Below are 21,185 nucleotides of genomic sequence, written 5' to 3' on the forward strand. Positions count from 1 at the left end.
CAGGAAAACATTAACCACATTTCTGGGCCTATGTCTTTACTTATAACACACAGTCTAACTGGTCATGCTAAGACTATGCCAGCCTTTCTGTTTTGTCGCGAGTGTACTTGTGCACTACTACCTGCCCCGTAAGACATGAGTTATGTTTTGCACTTTTCAGATAGGGTGAACAGACCCAGCGACTCTTTCACCAAGGTCACCAGGAGGGGAAGGGCCACGACTGCGGTGAGCAAAGGTCTCCCCTACGCTGAATTGCCTGAGAACCGGATGTGGGCAGCCGGAGGCCTCAGGTGAGCCAGGTTCTGGCTCCAGTCGCTGGCGGCCCCGCCCCACACCACCCCGCCCAGGACTCCCCCAACTCTCGCCTGGGAGGGCGCGCACACCTCCCAACTAGACTTCCGGGATCCCGTAGAGGCCGGAAGCGGGGCTCTCTCACTTCCGACTCTGCCATTATTTTCACTTGTTTGGGCCGGGGAAAATGTACCGTGTCCTCGCTTAGTGGTCGCGTATGTGGACCGGTGCGGAGACGGAGGGTCGGCCGCCGGCGTCGCCGGACCCGCGCTGCGGTGGCCAGAGCCTGGGGCGGCGCGATCCCTGCGGCGCTCCGGAGGCGCCTCTTTGCCTCTTTGTCGCGGTCATCTGACCAGCCGCGTCTGGCTTGGAGCCGGCGGAACGATGAGCAGGGCAGACGTGGCCAGGTGAGCGGCGCTGCAGAAGCCTGGTCTAACAGGAGATGTAAGTACTGTGTGCCCAGCCCTGCACCGCGAGACGATAAGGAGCGTCAGAAATGGGTCCGACCCAGCCTTGGCATTTCAAACGTGAATTGTGACTTGGAAACGCTAAAAGCCCAATTTGAGATGCGCTGCTGAACATTCGAACAGTCAGGGAAGCAGGAAAATGGCCTGCACTTTCTACCTGTGTGGAATCTCAGTAGACTTAACAGATAAGTCAATCTTTGTCTTTTTGAGGAAATTGAAGTCCAGAGAAAAATAGCTTACCCAGGGATTCGGGAGCATGGTGATTGGGCAGCATAACATTTACACCCTAGATATCACCCGGGTGCTGGTTTTCAAATAGCCATTTTACAGTGTATGAACTGGACAAACGTTTTCCCCAAACTTCAGTATCAGCTAAATGAACCTCATTCTTTGGTTTACCAGATATGCACTCCTATGTGCCATGTACACACTCGTACCAAGATGCCTGGAAGCCAGCCCTGCCCTTGAGTCCTCCCAGTGAATCTTCCCAGGAAGTGGTTGTGGTGGGTTGAGGGAGACCCATGTAAACTATGATTATAGTGTAAAGAAGCGATCTGTCAGAGGTTTGAGTGAAAAACACCCTGTGGGTTCACTGAGGCAATAACCAGTCTGAAGCTGGAGAGGAAAGCTTTGTAGGGAAGACTAGAAAAGGACTGGAATTTTCTGGTTCCTTTATTTTGGTGGCCATTCAGCAGTTTTGGAGAGCATGAGTGGTGCATTGCGCATAGAACAGTTAAAATACAGTATCATAATGAGAGGTACAGCAAGAAAAGCTCTTTTCCTAAGGGGGCAATCAGGAAAGCCTTAATGAGAAAATGGTATTTGTTTTGGGTCTGGAAGCATTAGTAACAGTTTGTTAGAAATTGAGAAAAGGAAAACAGGGAAAGTGTATGTGGCTTCAACTTGTTTCTCCACAGTGTTAGCCCCAAATTTTAGTGTGCACCTCTATCAGTAAGTTTTAACATGCACTCCCAGCAGGCTTATTCATAATTTAAAGATATGTACTACTATACAAATTTCAATACATACTATAAAGCATAAATAAATAGAGGAGTTAACTTACATCTTAGCCCCCCCCCCCCATCCTTTGGGATATCTTGCATATCCCACATTGGAGACCATTGCTGTTTTTCTAGTCTGCATACATGGGGAAAAGGCAGGGGGTTGGCTGGGCTGCCAAGAGTTGTGAATGCCAGGCATAGACATTGAGGTTTTATCCTGTAGATGATGGGATTAAAAGTTTAATAAGGTAAGTAGGTCCCAAGAGATGCACAGAGAGATGGCTCTCATTGTGCTCTTTTTCCTGGAACTTTGTTTTTTAACTATGTGGAGGATCTGTCATCATCCTGGAATTAAATACTCTGAGACTCTGATTTCTTTCTTGATGTTTCTGTAGGTGACACTCCACTTTCTTCCCCAACCCTGAAGAAATATCTCCTGAGATCTGAACTGTAGTCTGTCATTTTAATTGGACTACCTGCAACTGGAGCAAGCTTCTCTTTGGAATCATAATGACCACAGAAGGCAGGGGAACTTTAGGCCTCATCCCCAGGAGCTCTGTTTTCCAGAAGCAGGCTGGGTGTCTGATTGTGAAGCAGCAGCCAGGGAACCAGACCAGGGGACCGGGCTGCAGTCTCCCGAAGAACCACCCTCCTGTCTGTGAAATCTTCAGGCTGCACTTTAGGCAGTTATGTTACCATGAGATGTCTGGGCCTCAGGAGGCACTAAGCCGGCTCAGGGAGCTTTGTCGCTGGTGGCTAATGCCAGAAGTTCACACCAAGGAGCAGATCCTGGAGCTACTGGTGCTGGAACAGTTCTTGAGCATCCTTCCTGTGGAGCTCCGAACCTGGGTGCAGTTTCATCACCCTGAGAGTGGTGAGGAGGCTGTGGCTGTGGTGGAGGATTTCCAGAGACACCTCAGTGTACAGGAAGAGGTAAACAGTGGAGTCTAGAATAGCATCTGGAAAACATTCTCTAGTGCTTGAGTTAGCTTGGGGAATAGGCATCCTCTGTTCCTTAGGTTCTAGGCTGATTTGCCTTTAGGATTTCCAAACCTATTCCATGGAGAAAGGATAAATAATTTTGTGCTCCAGTCCATAAACAAAAATGCAAATCCCAGCTAAGCCCTGAATGACTTTGTGAAATACTATGCTGTGAGCCGGACTATAGCCTGGAGATCACACAGGACTCCTGGCAGGCAGGGGATCTGCACAGTGGTTAGAATATGGGGATAGATGAGAAGGGGCCTTCATTTGAGAAGTTCTCATTAGTTTTGTAAACTTCTCAAAGTCAGTTCTCTCTCTTCCTGCCTCTTAGGTCCTTTATGAGAAATGACGTTTCAGGGCCTCTTGATTAGTTCTTCCTTTTGCTAGCTTTTCCAAGCCCAACTGGGGACTTTTTTCTTCAGTACTAGGGATTAAATCCAGAGCCTCATGCATGTTAAGCAAGCACTCTACCACTAAGCTACATCACCAGCCCTTTTAAAAATATTTGAAACAGGGTCTCACTAAGTTGTCTAGGCTGGCCTCAAACTTATTATTCTTCTGCCTTAACTGGAATTATAAGTGTGTACCAGTGTACCTGGCCTAACTGGCATCTTTTTACCTCTTTAATTCTAATTTCAGTTTTCTTTATTTCCTGGGGTTCTCTCAAATTTAAGGCCAAGGTAGCTTGAACCAGAGGAATAGTTGGAAAGAGTCAGAAGTATGGTACATTAGAAAATCTGACTTGTAGGACCACAGAGCTAAAAACATCTGTAACCGTGTGTATTAGTTAGTGTTCAGCCAGAACAGCAGAACAAGTAGAAGATGTTTGTGTGTCTGTGAAGAGATTTATTGCGGAAAAGTTGCTAATGTGATTGTGGCTGGCTAGATAAGTCTGAAATTCACAGGGAAACCATCAACAAGGGCAAGCTGGAACTCTCCGGTATAGGCTGAATGAAGCTGCAGTGCACAGGCAGAGATTTTCTTCATGAAACCTTCAGCTCTGCTTTTAAGGCATTGGAACTGATAAAGTCAAGCCCATTCATCCATCATCTAGGGTAATCTCCCTTATTTAAAGTAAACTGAGTGTGGACTTTAATCAGATCTACAAAGTACTTCGCAGCAACACCTGTATTAGTGTTTGGTGAATGCCAAGTTGACACATGACACCATTAAGTTAGTTCCTCCTATTGAGCTTCTAGCTGCTCCCCTTCATCCCTTCAACATTACCTCTTTGTACTTTACCAGGGAAAACTAGTACAAAAAATTTCCCAAATACCCAGCAGGCCATTTTATTCAGTGCTTTTTAAAAAATAATTGCATATCTATAAATATGTCTACCTAGTCATCCCAGGTGATTGGAGTCCTGGGACTAAATGTTGTCCAGTCAATGCATAATTGATTGAATTTGTTGTCAGCTGTCATTTCCTTTGTGTAAACAAGTAAGCATACGTGAATAAATCAATCATCACAGCTCAGGTTAACAGGTAAGGAGCAAAACACTCATGGCTCCAGCCTAAGCCTGGGGTCCCTGGTCAGTGTTTTATTTTCTGACGTGAACACATGAGGGCAAGACTGTCTTTCCTAGCAGGCTTTCATAAAATGTTTATAGAATGACTAAAGGAATAAATACACTTTTCTAGGGTAGTTTGCCAGGAGGAGATTAGGGAAGTTTAGGGCAAATCAGAGCCATTCTTCCCATCAGGAGCAAGTCACTTTATTGCTGGAGGAAGAGCATGGACATGAATGTCCTTGGGAGCTGGAGAGAGTTATAGAGTAATTCTTGTGGAGCAGCAGAATCATACAATTAACAAAATGTTTTTGTGTCTTGTATCTTATTTCAGCTCCTACGAGGCTTACAAAATTGGTGTTGTAGCAGTCATTATCTCCATTTGAAAAGTGAAGTAAGCCCAGGGAGGTTGATTGGCTTATCCAGATTAAGCATCTAGTAAGCATTGATTTTAGCCAAAGTATTGTTATTGCTGATTACCACCAAGTGTCAGGACCAAGATTTTCTGCCTCCCTACATTCTAAGCCACTACATCTTTCTCTAGTCTCTTGCTGTAGAATACCAATTTAGAATGGAAATTGAAATGAGATTTTCATGCTTTCAAGGAAAGAAAACCAATACATCCCTGATAAGGAATTGGACGTGTACTAGAATTTAATTGTCAGCAAATCACAAGGTTGTGTTAACACAGTGCAGTTAAGTTCTATCATCTGCCCAGACCCACAGCTACTGTACTGAAAAGCTGTGAATCCTATTTGTAAGAACCTTCCAGTGAAGAACTTGGGAACCACACTGTTGAGATGTATTAAAGGACAAGTCCCTTGACATCTCAGCAGATGTTGCCAAGAAGCTAATCTGGCATGGTTTATTAAAAAAGTTATTTTCATTTCATGCTGTCTCATACATCCAGATCAAGGGAATTTCACTTTTTAAAAATTTCACTTTTCATTACTGGGTATCAAACCAGGGCAGTTAACCACTAAGCTACCTCTCCATTCCTTTTTACTTTTTATTTTGAGACAGGGCTTCACTAAGTTGCAGAGGCAGGCCTTGAATGTGTGATCCTCCTGTGTCTACTCCCAAGTCAGTAGGATTATAGGCATACACAACCACACTCAGCATAAATGTACTTTTTTTTTTTTATAGATAATGATTTGTGTTTTCTGCTCCAAGTACTGCTAAAAATAGTAACCATGAAATTGTGGGGAGCTGGTTTGGTGACTAGCGCAGGTTAGAAATAAAATGGCTATGTTCTAAGGTGTCTTCAAGATCTCTAAAGATGGATGTTATCTGACCTTATTTGACTTTTTAATATCAATTTTTGGTGAGAGGTAGAATATCTTGAAAACTGAATTTGCAGGTAACCATAAAGACCCTTAGCAACATTTCAAGGGGAAGTCAGTCAACAAATATTAATTGAACACTAGTGTTGGGCCAAGCATTTCTTTAGGAGCTAGTGATCAAGACAAAGTTCTTATACTCACAAAACTTAATATTCCAGTGGGTAAAAATGACAGTAGGAATGTAAATAAGATAAAGAGTATTACATATATCTGGAAATTATAACTAGGTAATTTAAGAGAATGACTATCCCTGCTTTGTTAATGTGTTCAGGGAAGACTTCTCTGAAGAGGAGACACTTTGAAAGAAGTTGGAAAAGCTTTCTTAAGGTTTGTTGTCCAGTGTTCTGGGGAATTGTTTCATCTGTCAGCTTCAGTAGCTATTTTGTGTAATCAGGTGTCACATGCCTGTTATTTCTTACTTCTTCTGTACTTCTTATTGTTCTCTTATGTAGTCTAAGGCCCTAGAGAATGTACTGAATTGCTATTCTTGTTCACATTTCTAGATGTTTTTTTGTAAGCAAATTTGTGTCTGAAGACCTAATACCGAGTGGAAATGGTTATAGAATCTGTTCCTCAAGCTCTTACCAAGAGGCTCAACAGAGGGATGGCAAGTAGGAGTGCAAGCTTCAGATTTTGTCAGAAGAACACTGTGGCTTTTCTTTCCCTGGGTTTCTTCCTAGAGGGGGCTTCATAGAGGTTTTGGGTTCTGTACCTTCAAGGATGCTCTTTTTGAACCCAAATTATATTTCCTTATCTCTAGGTTTCAGCCTCAGCACAGGAACAGGAAGTACATATGGAGGAGACAACAGTTCTGGGTACAACAGAGGAATCTCCTACCTCACCTCTCAGTGGGGGTTCAGCCCCTGGAGCCCACCTGGAACCTCCTCATGACCCAGGGGCACACCACCTCCCCAGTGGGCATTTCGGTACTCATATCCCCAACTCATACCTCAAGCTGCACTTCTCATCTGTCCACTGGGGTCTCCTTTCCTTCATCTTTACGTCTCACACCTACTGGAATCCTGCATTGCCCTGCTATCTGGCCTCCTTCCTTTAATGACCTCATCTGTTCCTTTTACTTATTCTCCAATCATGCATTTAGCAAGTTTTTTCAAGCACATAGGAAATACACTGCTGGGGACCAAAGAGATATAGTACTCTATCTTTAAAGAATTATTATGTATACTGTCATGTGTAACTAATTAAAACAAATTAAAAAAAAAAGAGTTATTATGTAGCCGGGCGTGGTGGTGCACGCCTGTAATCCCAGCAGTTTGGGAGGCTGAGACAGAGGATCGAGAGTTCAAAGCCAGCCTCAGCAGAAAACAAGGTGCTAAGCAACTCATTGAGACCCTGTCTCTAAATAAAATACAAAATAGGGCTGGGGATGTGGCTCAATGGCCGAGTGCCTATGAGTTCAATCCCCACTACCCCTCCCCTCAAAATTAAGTTATTATGTATGTAGCAAGGAGTTAATCGAATGTGTAAAAAAAGTCAACCTTATAAGACATATATGAGTGATATCTCTGGCATTTGATCCTCTCACAAATGAACAATGAAGGCAAGAGGAAAGTGGTAGACTATTAGTAGAGGATTTAGGCAAAGACCCTTCAGCAGTCATTGAGGTGGAGTCAAGGAGAGCTGTATTTGGAATTCAAAGCCCTGCTTGTATTGGAATTTTGACATCGAGGCTAGCAAAATTGAGGGGTGGTTGAAGAAATAGTTTCTCAGGAGAATTACACAGCTGCAGGGGAATATTGTGTATTGAATTATATGGAGCCTCAATAGAGGACTAGTGCAGTAAAATATGCAAATAACTACCTGAACATGGTGGGTAACATGGAAAAGGATAGGTCTGAGAAATACAGGAATGGACAAATTCATAGATGGGGGAATAGTAGGCTTTTTCTCAATGAAGGACTTATGGACAAAATGTGGGAAATCAGGAAAGGAAGGTGGTAAGAAACTGCATTTTAGAAAATCAATTTAAGGTATCTTCAGAGATCAAAGTGAAATGCCCAATACATAGCTGTGATAGGGGTCTGAAAGGAGAAGTGAGAAGTATGAGAGCCAGTGAGCTTGTGGACAAAAAAAGAACACTGGGCTGGGCTTCCAAGGGTGTCCATAATGACATGGCAGGAACAGGAAGAGAGAGCTGGACGTGAGGAACCAGAGACCTGAGGGGAAATCAGGTTTGGCCAGTGATAGGGAAGCCATTGCAGAGAGAACATGGTCAGACACGGCTTCCTTCAGAGAAATTGAGGAGAGTGCAGTCTAGGAGCAAACCCAGTTCTTAGTTTGACTAGGGAGTTCTCACTGTGCCCTCCAGGGAACAGCCACAGCACACTTGGGATAAAGCCTTTAGGAGGAGAGCCAAGAGTCAGTGTCGGGGCTGGGAATGTGGCTCAAGCGGTAGCGCGCTTGCCTGGCATGCATGCGGCCTGGGTTCGATCCTCAGCACCACATACAAAAAATAAAGATGTTGTGTCCGCCAAAAACTAAAAAATAAATATTAAAATTAAAAAAAAAAAGAGTCAGTGTGCATGGAGCTGCTTGGGTTCTCTTGAATCCTCTCCTTGGGAATATAGTTCTTATGGGAGCTGGGGGCTGGAATCAGCCCACTCAGTGCTTTCTTTCCTCCCTCAGCTCAACTTGCATCTATAGTTCCGGCTCATTCTCAGATGGGGAACTCAGGAGACCAAGTAATGGCCACTGTGCTTCAGATGGTCAAGGCCCAGGTGAGTGTGGCTCTTTCTCTTTTTTCCAAGTTCCTGTGCCTTTGGCCCAAGAATGTCTAGAGCTTATCTGTGAGACTGCCACATAAGAGCCAGCTACTATAACTCTTGCCTAACTTGTTACATTGGAGCTGGGTTCCTACTTGTAGTTAAGGAATTTTTGTCTTGCCCTGGACTTGGCCTTTCCAATGAGTCATCCAAACTCCTTTCCCCTGCCCCTTTCCCCACCAAGAACCAGTACCCTGTGACATCTACACCCTGATGACTCTTCCCTTCAGCCTGGGACTCTACCTGAGCAGTAGAAGCTTGTTATTCCAGGAGACTGCCACAAATGAGGACCTGTCAGTGGACTGTACACAGAAGAAGTGGAAAGGCCCTGCTGTCAGGCAGAGAGCCTTGTACCGGAACACAATACTGGAAAACTACAGCATCATGAACTCACTGGGTAATGATTTTCTTTCCTATTAACTTAAGAGTCTGCATTTTATACATTTTCTTGGCTATGTTCTTTTTCTTTTATTTTGACTTTTATTACAAACATTTACATTTCCAAACAAAGTATAGTGAACCTTGCTGCACTTACCACCTAGCTTTAACAATGATCAATATTTCCGTTATATCATGTTTGATGTCTAAATGGTGGCTAGTTTGGATTTTCTAAGTTGTAAGGAATAGAGAGTCACTCAGTCTATGGTCAGTAAAGAGCTATGTGTTTTAAGGCTTACAGTAATGGGAACCTAGAACAAATTGATCAGCTAGACTAGAACGTAGGAAACAGCCTCAAGAAGAATGAGCTACATCCCAGGACAGCCCAGAAGCCTCAGCATCACAGGCAAATAAATTTTACATGAGTGGTCCAATATGAATGTAACATAGCTACTCCCTGTGTCTGGTTCCTCTCTGCTTCTCCCACTATGACCCATTTATTTACTCTAAAACTTTTATCCCCATCATAGTTCCTCAATTCTGTTTTTGATTTCCTCATACATTCTTATTGTGGCTTCTAATGATTTGACTTGGCCCATGCATCATTTCAGCCTTAGGTCTTACTTCTAGTTGCTATAATTTTGCTCAGTTTCCAGGACAAAATTTACTTAGAGAGGGTTCTAATTGCTACAGCCACTAAATATCATCTGTACTTTGGTAGTGTCTGGCCCAGCCGCAGCAGAATCTAATGACTAACCTACAGACAAATTGTACTTGGGCCTTGTGCCTGGCCTTGGTCCAATCATCTGGGGTGGAATGCCCAGGGTGACTTGCTGCCAAGTATGGTTGCATGAATTTCTCTCTCTGCAAAAACCAGGGAAGGTTAGATCCTGTGATTTACAAACTTATGACACTAGCCAACTTGTCCGAGGGTGAACATGAGAATCATCTTGTGATTTTCTATATGCTAAATGGTGTTATAGCCTAACCATAGCTAAAAGAGGATTGAAGGGAACTCACCTAGTTTTTAGTGATAACCTATACTACTGTGCCTTTCCCAAGATTTCAAGGCAAATGCTCAACTCTTCAGTTTCCTTATTCTAAAAAATCAAGATCTTTAAGGCATTTAATTCATATTTGAAATTATTGATAATTTTTGGTTTCATGGGAGTACAGAACTTTCTCCTAGCATTCACTGCTTGGGGACCCAGCCTATCCACTTTTGAGTTCTGCCATCTCCTTCAACACTGTTCCACAGTATTTCTGAACCCATACCCACATCTTGTCACTGTCCTGTCATACAGAATCTCTCCTTTTTATAAACTTTCCTAGTCATATTCTCACAACATAATCTCTCACCAACTCACTCTTATCTTTGCCCTCTCTCTTATATTTAACTTGAAGTGTTTGTTAGCTTTCTCTCTCCCAACATCTTTTCTGGTAGCCATGGTTGGAAAGGAATGTAGAGTTTGTCATTTTACCCAGGAGACAGCATCATAGTAACTTCTGGAAGAGTGTACTATGCTTTGCCACCTCAGCCCTTGCTTTTTGATTGTCTATCTATCTGTTCTGGCTCAACATCTTGTCTGTACTGGTATCTCTTTTTCTACCCTCTTCCACTTTTGTTTTTCTATCCTGAATTTAAAAAAAATTAACAAATTGAGATATTTCCTATTTCCTCTTCCCTTCTCAAGATGTTCTTTTATTCCTTAACCATAAAGGTGACTTTTTTTTTTGACACTAAGCTCTTGGTTCTGTTTCCAGAACAGGGCATAAAGTGAGTAAAGGTTATTTTCTTCTTTCTTTTGGCAGCAGGTGAGAATAGGATGGAGAGTTCTGAATTCACTCCAAAGCAGACCATTTCTAAAGGATCAGAGTCATCTGATAGGTCACCACGGGGACTCTTTGGGGTCACTTCTATGGGACCAGAAGTTGAAGATGTCTGTGAAGATACTTTGAGAAAGCTGGAAGGGCAGCCCTCAGATGAAGAGGGGAACAGTTTGGAAATCAATTTTTTGGAAATAACAGATGAGGATAAGAAGAACTCCACAAAAGACAGATGTGAGGATTATAAGGAAGTAGGGGAACATCCAAATCTGTGCCCCAGTCCTGAGGAATATCAAGGAGTTCCAAAGGGACAGAAATTCTTTCAGTGTGATGAATGTGGCAAAGTGTTCTATCGGAGTTCACACCTCATTGGCCACCAGAGAATCCACACTGGAGAGAAACCCTATGAGTGTAATGAGTGTGGTAAGACCTTCAGGCAGACCTCCCAGCTAATTGTTCACCTCAGAACTCACACTGGGGAAAAACCCTATGAATGCAGTGAGTGTGGGAAGACCTATCGGCACAGCTCCCATCTCCTTCAACACCAGAGACTTCATAATGGGGAGAAACCCTATAAATGTAATGAATGTGCAAAAGCTTTTAATCAGAGTTCCAAACTATTTGATCACCAGAGAACCCATACTGGGCAGAAACCTTATGAATGCAAGGAATGTGGGTCAGCTTTTAGTCGGAGTAAAAATCTTGTCCGACATCAGGTCCTTCACACTGGTAAGAAACCTTACAAGTGTACTGAGTGTGGGAAAGTCTTCTGTTCTAACAGAAATCTTATTGATCATCAGAGGATCCACACTGGAGAGAAGCCTTATGAATGTAATGAATGTGGCAAGGCCTTTAGTCGGAGTAAATGTCTTATTCGACATCAGAGCCTCCACACTGGGGAGAAACCACACAAATGCAGTGAATGTGGGAAAGCCTTCAGTCAGAATTCTCAACTCGTTGACCATGAACGAATTCATACTGGAGAAAAGCCTTTTGAATGTAGTGAGTGTGGTAAGGCTTTCAGTCTGAGTAAGTGCCTTATTCGGCACCAGAGGCTTCACACAGGTGAAAAACCCTATAAATGCAATGAGTGTGGAAAATCCTTCAATCAAAACTCTCACCTCATTATACACCAGAGAATCCACACTGGTGAAAAGCCCTATGAATGTCATGAGTGTGGGAAGGTATTCAGTTACAGCTCTAGCCTTATGGTACATCAGAGAACCCATACTGGGGAAAAGCCCTACAAATGCAATGATTGTGGGAAAGCCTTTAGTGACAGTTCACAGCTTATTGTGCACCAGAGAGTTCACACTGGAGAGAAACCTTATGAATGTATTGAATGTGGGAAAGCTTTTAGTCAGCGTTCCACTTTTAATCACCACCAGCGAACTCACACTGGAGAGAAACCCTCAGGTCTGCCTCACTCAGCATCGTAAGGCATGGTTTTCTTGAAAAAGAGAATAAGGAACTTCAGTGAAGTTTTTTTTTTCCTTGGTGATACTGGGTATTGATAATGGTAATAGGCCTTTCACATGCTAGTCAAGCATTCTGCTACTGTGCTGTGTCCTAGCCCTTTTTCAAAATTTTTATTTTTGAGACAGAGTCTCACTAAGTTTCTCCCGCTGGCTTTGAACTTTCAATCCTCCTTCCTCAGACTTCGGATTAGCTGGAATTACAGGTATGCACCACTGTGCCCAACTTGAAGCTTTCTTTATAAGAATCATGTTCATCCTGATCTCCCCTGGAACCTTTCATCTACGTGGACCATTGTCAATTTTCATTGAGTCACCAAATTGGGAATAACTTACTGCAGTCCTTCTCCATTATTGGGAAAGTAAGGACTATGCATTTCATTTACTTGTTGGTTTCCCTATTCCTTTATTTTTTAAACTGTTTTAATGTCTATCTCATTTTTTATTTATCCATCCCACAATCAGACTGTGTGCTTCTCAAGGACAAAGGTAATATCTGTGTATTTTAGGTCCCCCATTTCATCATTTCCCAAAGGCATTCTTCAAGCTATGATTCCTTCTCTTCCTCTTGGCTGTGGTCTCCATGTACTGTTTAAGCTTTCTGCCACCTGTAGCTTATCATCTGTGTTTTCTGCCTAGAAAGCTTTTTTCTTCCTTTTTGATAATCTAAAATTCTTTCATAACCTTCAAAAATCTATCTCATGTCTTAAGGATTTTCTTCACCTGCTTCTTTATTCCTCTTAAACATCTATTGATTTGACCTCAGTGCTTTAAATGACTGGTGCTATCAGGTGTAACTGTGTTAAATTGCTTTGTAAATGTTTTCAATGCACAGTGTTTACTTTCATACCCCCTTACTTTTGGCTCATTGAGGTCAAGTATATATCTATATCTTTCAGCATATAGATAATAGTTTGTTTATACTAGCTGTTAAATAAATAAGTTTTAAACCTCAACTCTGAATTGAGTTATGCAGTTTCTTCTCTCCTTCAAGCTTCTAAAGGTGAAAGTGCATCCTATCATGGACTATCATATACAAAAGTCTCACTGATATCTCTGTATATGTTCCTAGAAATCTTATTATTACTGGTATTTCTGACTCAAAATTGTGTGTGTGTGTGTGTGTATGACAGAGTGTCTAGGTGTTGTCTAGGGCAGTCATGTCCCAGTGAGATATATATTGCTCTGCATACTGACTGAAGTTCCAAACTTGTTGACTGCATCCTACTTCCTCAATAAACAGGTTAAGAACAATACGGAGATTTGAGAATTCAGTGAGATGCATTCCTAGATGATTGGAATTCACAGTGATGAGTTTTGTGGTAAGATTATATAGTAGAGTCAAATGGATAAATTTTTTCCTTATCAACCTGTTTAAATTCAGTTGCCATCCTAATTACAAGATGAAAGCTATACATTCAGACAATTTTAGGTCCATCTTTCATTCCTCAAAGACGTAAGAAACAGAAAGTCTCAGAACTTTTTTCTGTAGTCATTCACCAATCATAAACTTTATTGTCTTTTCCTTTCCACTGTTACCATGGGGCCCTAGTGCCAGAAGACTTCACCTCCAGTGTCTATCTCTTTCAATTTCCATCTTCCAAATTTCTTCTTAACAGAAAGAGAATACTGGCAATATAGCAGAAATGGCTGAAGAGGCTACAGGTACAGTGTCAGATATATAGCCTGAAGGGGAGATTTTGTGAACTGTGGTTTATGTCTAATACTGGAAAAGAAAGGGAAGAGTTGATATTTAAGAAAATAATCAGATGTGATTCTAGGGGAGACATCTCAGACAAACTTAAAAAAGATTCTTGGAAGTATAAATTTTTTTAGGGGGGGGGACTTAAAAGATTACTGAATTCAGGATACAACTTGAAATGTATCATTTGTGAATTATATTTGTTTTTTTAATATTTATTTTTTAGTTTTCGGTGGACACAACATCTTTATTTTATTTTTTTTATGTGGTGCTGAGGATCGAACCCAGCGCCCTGCGCATACCAGGCGAGCACGTTACCGCTTGAGCCACATCCCCAGCCCATTGTGAATTATATTTGTTTTCAACTTTTTTTTTTTGCAAGCAGTAATTTTATTAAAAAGCAAAGTGAACGAAACAATCACAGCTCCCAGTGCAGTGCCGGGGAGGGGCAAGAGTGCCTCAACTAAATTTTTGGTATTTGTTTCCATTTTCCTTTGAAAGTTATGAAAGAGTTCTGCACATAGGAATGTGTGTGTCAAGAGAGTTACTTTGGGAGCTTCCAGATCCAAAGAAGAGCTGACCCTGTACCACTACATAGCCACGTGGGCTGCACATGGGCAACCTTCCACCTCGAGTTGGCCTTATTGGTTCTATCATCTGTAGAACTTCCCTGCTTATTGAATACTGCAATTTTGTCATCTGGTTCTTATCTATTCATTCTCTATCACACTAAGTCTCTTGGGGGTGAGGAACAGTTCTAGTCATAATGTTATTTGCCCACTACCACCATCCTGGTGTCAGTGTTAAATAGAAATGAATGTCCTAACTTCCTGGAAAAGCCCCAGGCTTTTGGGAGGGGAGGGGATGAAAAGTGGCTACATTTGAAAGTCATTCCTCTCCCTATTAGTTATTGCTAATTAAATAAAATTACTGTTATAAATTGTTTGGATCCAGTTATTTGACTATATTATCTTTTCTCATAGTTTTATTTCTTAGTTTTGTAGGTATACAATTTGTTAAATATTCATTTATCTCGTTTTCCAATCCATTGCTTATGCATCAGTAAGAACTTCAAAATGTTGAATAGTGCATAACAGGTATTCCATGTCTTCCTGTTAGAGGTAATGTTTTTAGCACTTTGCAGTATCAAAGGGTTCATTTTGGGTTGATTTTTTTCTTTTAATTGAATTTAGTAAGTTTCCTTCTGTTTCTATTTTTAGAAGAAGCAGTGTAGTGGTTAAGAGCATAGGTTTGGTTCCTGGCATCATGCATTCAAATCCTGGCTTCATTGCTTTTTTAGGTGTGTGATCCTGGACAGATCACTTTACTTTCATGTTTCTCAGTTCCTCCATCTATAAAATGGAGCTACTTCATAGGATTGTAAAGTTTAAATTAGTTAATACGTGTAAGATACTTAAAACAGTACTCAGCACACAGTATACAATATAGCGATTATTATACTTTGAATTTTTTCTAGTGGTGCTCTATCTAAATTTTGCTAATATATAGCAAGGAATCATCATGTTTACTGTCATGTGAAACATAGGCATAAATTTGCACCTAGTAAACTGTAAAATCCTTTATTTCCGTATATGTGGTTAAAATTCCTTTTTCGTATATGGTGTTTTTCATCTTTGTTTCCTTTTAGTTTCTTCTCTGTCGGGATTTCCAAGTGCCACTCCTTTCTTATATTAAATTGTATTTTTTCTTGAATGTATTTTTTAATATGTTCTCTTTTTGCCTCAAGTTGAAGAACATTTTTATTGGCCTTGCATTACATTTGTTGTTTCCTCATTAGTGAAAGATGAGAGCTTTCCCATCCTGAGATTGGCCATAAAACAGGGAAAATAGATTTTCTTTGAATCCCTTCATAGTCTAATTGGATGTTTAGATTTGAAGCTAGAAGATTTAGTGGTGAATTTGCATAATTATATGCTTCAGCAATGAAATGGTTTCCCATTTGGTGAGTTGGCTAAAAACCATCTAGGACCAGCTTTTATATCTAGCATGTTTTTGGCTCAGCCTCTACACTGGCTATCCAGTGGAGCCTGTTTCCAAGTTCTCTGCCTCAGTGGGAATAAATAGCTTTATTGTGAAAGAGCTCAATATGCAAAAGCCTTCAGTTAGACTTTATTTTGCTTTTGTGGCTGTACATTGGGAAAATAACCTATTCTTAGTGTGTGTGTGTGGGGGGGGGCATTTGATTATAGCAGATATCATCCACCAAAGACTACACCTACAAGAAAGTCTTCTCATTTGTGTCTAGCAAAGCCTTTGGTTGTAGGTCATTTCTTACTTGACATGGGAATATCTATGGGCCTTTTTGATTTTAAGAAACCACTCATCACGGGGCTAGGGTTGTGGCTCAGCGGTAAAGCACTCACCTAGCACCTGCGAGATCCTGGGTTCAATCCTCTGCACTACATAAAAATAAAATAAAGGTATTGTGTCCATCTACAACTAAAATAAAATTTTTTTAAATAAAATTCCATCTTCCAATATACAATGGCACAGACTAAACATTCCCATTCTAAAAGTGAGGAATAGGGGTATGAAAAGAAGGGATTTTTTCCAACACAAATGTAATCCAGCAAATCCGTAGATCCATGTTTAGATCCATGACACAAGATGGCAGGCATGAGGTGGCTCCAAAGGACTATAGCAGCCCACCCCTATGGCCATGTTGGCTATCCCACATGACTTCTCTCTTGGGCTAGCTCCACTTTCTGCCTGTAACTTTCCTCTGCAGGCATTCCATATTCCTGGCATCCCTAACTTCTTGGAGTCTTCATTGCATCATTGTCAGCACTTTCAAAGCTTCACACATTGCTCTCTCAAGGGCTGCAGGGATTTCTGACCCTGAAACACATTGCTTGGCCTCTCAGACCCTCCTTTGAAATCTTGGTGGAAGACACCATGACTCCCAAATCTCAATAATTTGCATTCCTACAAAACCAGCACCGGAATAAAATAGACATTATTATTGCTGTGGGTATATACGTGACTGCATGACCAATGTAATTCTGCAGACTGTACACTCAGAAAAATGAGAAATTATATCCCATCTGATTCAAATGTATGATATATCAAGATCATTGTACTGTCATGTGTAACTAATTAAAAATTTTAAAAAAGAAATACAAAAACCCAGCACCATGTGAACAATGCCAAGGTATCCCACCAACTCATGAAGTAGCCAGGCCCCATCAGATGATGGCTGCAGCAGCCTCTGAATACCTGCAGGGCTTAGCATTGTGAAACAAATTCTGCAGAAGCAGCTTTCTAGTCTGTCCTGTGTGAGCAGGGCTTCCTAGTGCTCTCTTCTCAAAGGGATGTCTTTAAAGTGAACTTTCACTTTTACTTCTTTAAGATTGTGATGGGTGGAGTCTTGCTGATTCCTGAGATGCCCTCAAGGCATTTCTTCTTTGCAGTCTCTTTGCAGAGTACTTGGTTTCTCTTTAATGGTGCTAATCTTCTCAGGGCCACATCTTTATTGGCCTGTTTCACATTTGCTTTTTTTTTTTTTTTGTCCAAACTGTTAAGTTTTTCAGTTTTTTTCTGCTCTGCTTTTTGCTTGTGGTTATCATAGAAATCCTGACTAAAAGCTGCCAGCAATAATCATGCCACTGCCCAAATGCTGTGGTGCCTTGAAATTTTCTCCACTAGAATAATTATTCTGTCACCTTTCAATTCAGTCTCACACAAAGTCTCAGGGCATGGATAAAATGTAAAAAAGTTCTTTGCCAGAAAGTGGCATATATGGCCTCTATAGCAATTCCCAATAGAATGCTCATTCCCATCTAAAACCTTATAAGCATGGTCTTTACTGTCTTTATTCCTTTTGGCACTATGGTCTTCTGAAATTACATCAGAATTGTCCAGTAAGCTCTGTTTACAACATGTTAAGTCTTCCCTATCCTGCACCTCAAATCTTTTCCAAACTCCTCCCACACACTAGTTCCATATGCTTCTGAACCACATTGTCAGGTATAATCACAGCAACAACCCCATTTCCTGGTACTAATTTCCTGTGTTAGTTAGCTCTTTGCCACTGTGGCAAAAATATTTGACACAGCTTCAAGGAAGAAAGGTTTATTTTGACTTACAGTTACAGAGGCAGAATATTTGGTTTCCCAAATGGTACTATTGAAAAACCAGCCTCTACCTCAGAGCAAAGCCTGTCCAAGGAAGGGACATGACCTTTGTCCTTGGAAAGACCCACAGAGCACTCCTAGGCACATTCCCACCCTGTTAAGTTGTTTATCTATGAATAACAGGAGAGATCTGCAGCGCCAGGTGTCCCTGACTCAGGCTAGGTGGAGACCCATAGTAACCCCCTAGCAGCCACCAATCAGCATGAGACAGGGAAATACCTGGGATGCCAAATGACCCTCCCAGTAGTTTATGGTGGTTGATAACGTGTTGGGAAACCATGTAATTCAGCATGAACACCCCTGTTGGCTTAACCAATCAGTTCAAATGAATCCCCCTTTTGTAGTAACCAGTCACCCCTACCCAACATGTTCCCGCCAGTGAATGTGCTAATCATGTTTTAGAGTTGTTATTTGATTTTCCCACGGTGGGTGATGATTTGCTAAGAGATGCTATGATGTATGTGGGGTTCCCTGCCTTCTCCAAAGAATGTATAAAACTGCTGCAAACCCTGGGCTCGGGGCCTCTCAGCGTCACCAGTTGCTGTGTGTGCACGCGGAGGACCAAGCTAGCTCTCAATAAACACCTCTTTGCTGTTTACATCCATCTTGGTCTCTGGTGGTCTTTTGGGGGTCCCAAATTCGAGCATAACACTATGTGGATTGTAGATAAAATTGCAAAGAGGCCAATCATTTCTCATGGTTTGGATTAAATGAAATCACTGAAGAGTAATCCCAGGACAATATATACTTCCCTTAGACTGAATAAGGAATGACAGCTACGACTTCATGTTTTAGGCCATTTGAACATATCTAAACACTACGTGGAATACATTCAATATATGCTTTAATTCCCATTTTGGGAGATTGAAAAATGTTATATCCCTCCTCTAAGACTATATAAAGCTCACCAAAGGAGGAGAGGTCAGAACAATTGCAAGGATACTACACCCATAGCAGCCCTGGTAAGTCCTGATGTCAGGAAGAGACCATCACTGAAACCTCTCCAGTCAGCATTCAGGCTGCCTTGATAATGAGGAGAAACTGACATTGCTTAAGCTGTCAAAAGGGAACCACTAGTGTCCTTAAGTTTGAGATGTAAGTATCCTATTATAGGGGCCACTTTTGGAGAAGGTATTCATGGCAGTTGCTACCGTGCTAAGCTTAAAACCACCAGTAATTGTATTCATTCCAGTTTAAGCTCTGCATTTAATAATGGCTATCCATTGTCAGCATCTATCCTTACAAAGTGACTCAGAACAATGAGGTAGTTAAAGTTACTTTTAGAAAGTCTTTCCAAAGACAGCCACATTGGGTCTTGTCTCTTGACAGAACTGTGGGTCACAGAGTCTCTTCGAGGACTCCACAGCCTCTGAGTGTTTGGCTCTAATCACCAGTGGGATCCCAGCTATTATCAATGACTTCACCGGGACCTAAAGAAGAGGTTAGAGGCACAAGGTCATTTGTTCATTTGCTCACTCAACAAATATTTATTGAACACCTACCCAGGAGTGTGCCAGAGCCTGGAGTTCAGTTATGTACAAGGCAGAACTGTGTTCTGGGAGGGAAGAGATGAAACATGCTTGAAGGGTTAGAAGCAGAGCTTGGGCATCTGGAGGGGGAAACAAAATATATTTTGAGGCCTAATAATTATAAGAAATGGGTAATCAGAAAAAAAATTTCTCCGTATCTAGCAGTAATATAAATTGGTGTTTCTCAAGCGACTCTCTTTTGAAAGACTTAAAAATGAATTTCTGTGCAAACCACAAAAGTTGGTGGTGCTTTGTTATGGCAACCCTAGCAAATAACGCCTGATTTCCATTGAGGAACTATATTTGGTGGTGACTACTTTATGATTCTCCCAATGAGAGGATAAAAGTTGGTCCAGAACCTGGAGATGCAGAGAAAGTGGCATGTCGGAGCATGGCTTTGCCCTTGCTATCAAATTCAGACAACTTCTTGGGGGAATGTTAGGTAGAGCACCTTTTACCTCTGTCCCAAATACAAACTATCCATAACTCTCTTTCAGGTGGAACACTGTGGCCTCTGGCTACTGAGTTGTATTCCAAATGGCTAGCCAACATATTAAGTCTATATATTTTACTCTCAATTGAAACTTTCACCTAATAGGAAATGTCTTAGGTGAATTTTTCAGCACTATGTCATGAATGGCTCTCCAATGGGGCATGGTAGGCTCCCAGTACCTATTTTATATACTGTTGACAAACGATAGCTAACCCTGGATTTGAGGTTGAAAGACGTACTCTGTGGACAAAAATTTAAACTCAGCTCAGCAGCCAGAGCCCACGGTCGGTGCGACTTCAGAGAGGGGGCAGTCCCAGGAGCTAGCCAGCGGAGCAATTGACAGGTTATTCTTCCCGCGCTAGCGGAGCTGCTCCCAGGGTTCCACCCTTTCCAGGCTCTCCTCTCATTGGCTGTCCTCCCGTCCTCGCAACCAATAGTGGCGCAAAGCCTAGCCTGGAGGCGGAGTCGTAGTGCGGGTGGGCTCCGCTGGGCTTCGCGGCCCGGGAGGACTCCGGCCTGGGGGCACTGAGACGCGGAAGCCTCCCAGAGCCTAGAAGGGCCAGAGGGTCGGAGGGTAGTTAGTGGAGAGTTCTTGACGCAGTTCCTTCGCTACGGTGTTCCGAGGTGTGCTTCTGGCGCTTTCGGTGAGGGGTGCGGCGCGCCTGACTAGGGGCGAACCGGGTTCTGGGAGTGTGTGGGGCGCACAGACCGGGAACAAGGCATAGTTCGCGGCTGCCGCTCGGCTGTGCGCCGCAACGGAGGGCTCGTGGTGGGCCGTCTTCTTCTCTTGTTCCGCGATGCCCCTTTGTCTTGGGTCTAGTCTCTAATTCCGCACTGCTGCTCCCTCGGAGCAGGGGGCTGGTGACAGAACTGTGTCATCCCATATTCTCCCATCCTGTTGGCTGCTGGGGGCTCTCTGAAGACTCCACAGCCTCTGAGTCTTTGACCTCGATCACCAGTGGAATCTCGGCAATTACCAATGAGTTCACTGGGACCTGGGGAGGAGGTTAGGGTTTTGCACAAGGTCATTCATTCATTTATTCTCTCAACAAATATTTATTGACTACCTGCCCATGAGCGTGCTAGGTAGATCCTGGGGATACATTTGTGTATAAGGCAGATTTGTGTTCTGGGAGGGAAGAAATGAAACGAAGGGTTAGAAGCGGAGCCTGAGCATCTGGAGGGGGAGACACAAAACATTTTGAGGCCTAATAATTTAAAAAATGGGTAATGGGGGAGGATGTCTTCTAG

At 42.2% G+C, this 21,185-nt stretch overlaps 1 protein-coding gene across 6 annotated transcripts in view; it reads left to right on the forward strand.

The window, feature by feature from the left end:
- Positions 1 to 395: 395 nt before the first annotated feature.
- Positions 396 to 21,185, forward strand: part of Znf660 (zinc finger protein 660) — a 31,367-nt gene continuing 10,577 nt past the window's right edge. The window contains exons 1-6 of one of the 6 annotated variants that reach the window (XM_046437024.2): positions 396 to 735; positions 2,155 to 2,692; positions 6,354 to 6,519; positions 8,240 to 8,331; positions 8,647 to 8,773; positions 10,567 to 11,997. In XM_046437024.2, the coding sequence (XP_046292980.1) occupies positions 2,270 to 2,692; positions 6,354 to 6,519; positions 8,240 to 8,331; positions 8,647 to 8,773; positions 10,567 to 11,997 (2,239 nt within the window). In that variant the 5' untranslated portion in view covers positions 396 to 735; positions 2,155 to 2,269. Of the gene's footprint in view, positions 736 to 2,154; positions 2,693 to 5,864; positions 5,921 to 6,353; positions 6,520 to 8,239; positions 8,332 to 8,560; positions 8,774 to 10,566; positions 13,013 to 21,185 lie in introns of those variants that run through there. The other 5 variants (XM_046437018.2, XM_046437017.2, XM_046437020.2 and 2 more) reach the window with 5 other exon arrangements.

This window comes from Marmota monax, unplaced genomic scaffold (genome assembly GCF_021218885.2).
Source record: "Marmota monax isolate L192 unplaced genomic scaffold, Marmota_monax_Labrador192_F-V1.1 WCK01_AAM20220418_F8-fsc00021, whole genome shotgun sequence".
In the NCBI taxonomy this organism is placed as follows: Eukaryota; Metazoa; Chordata; class Mammalia; order Rodentia; family Sciuridae; genus Marmota; species Marmota monax.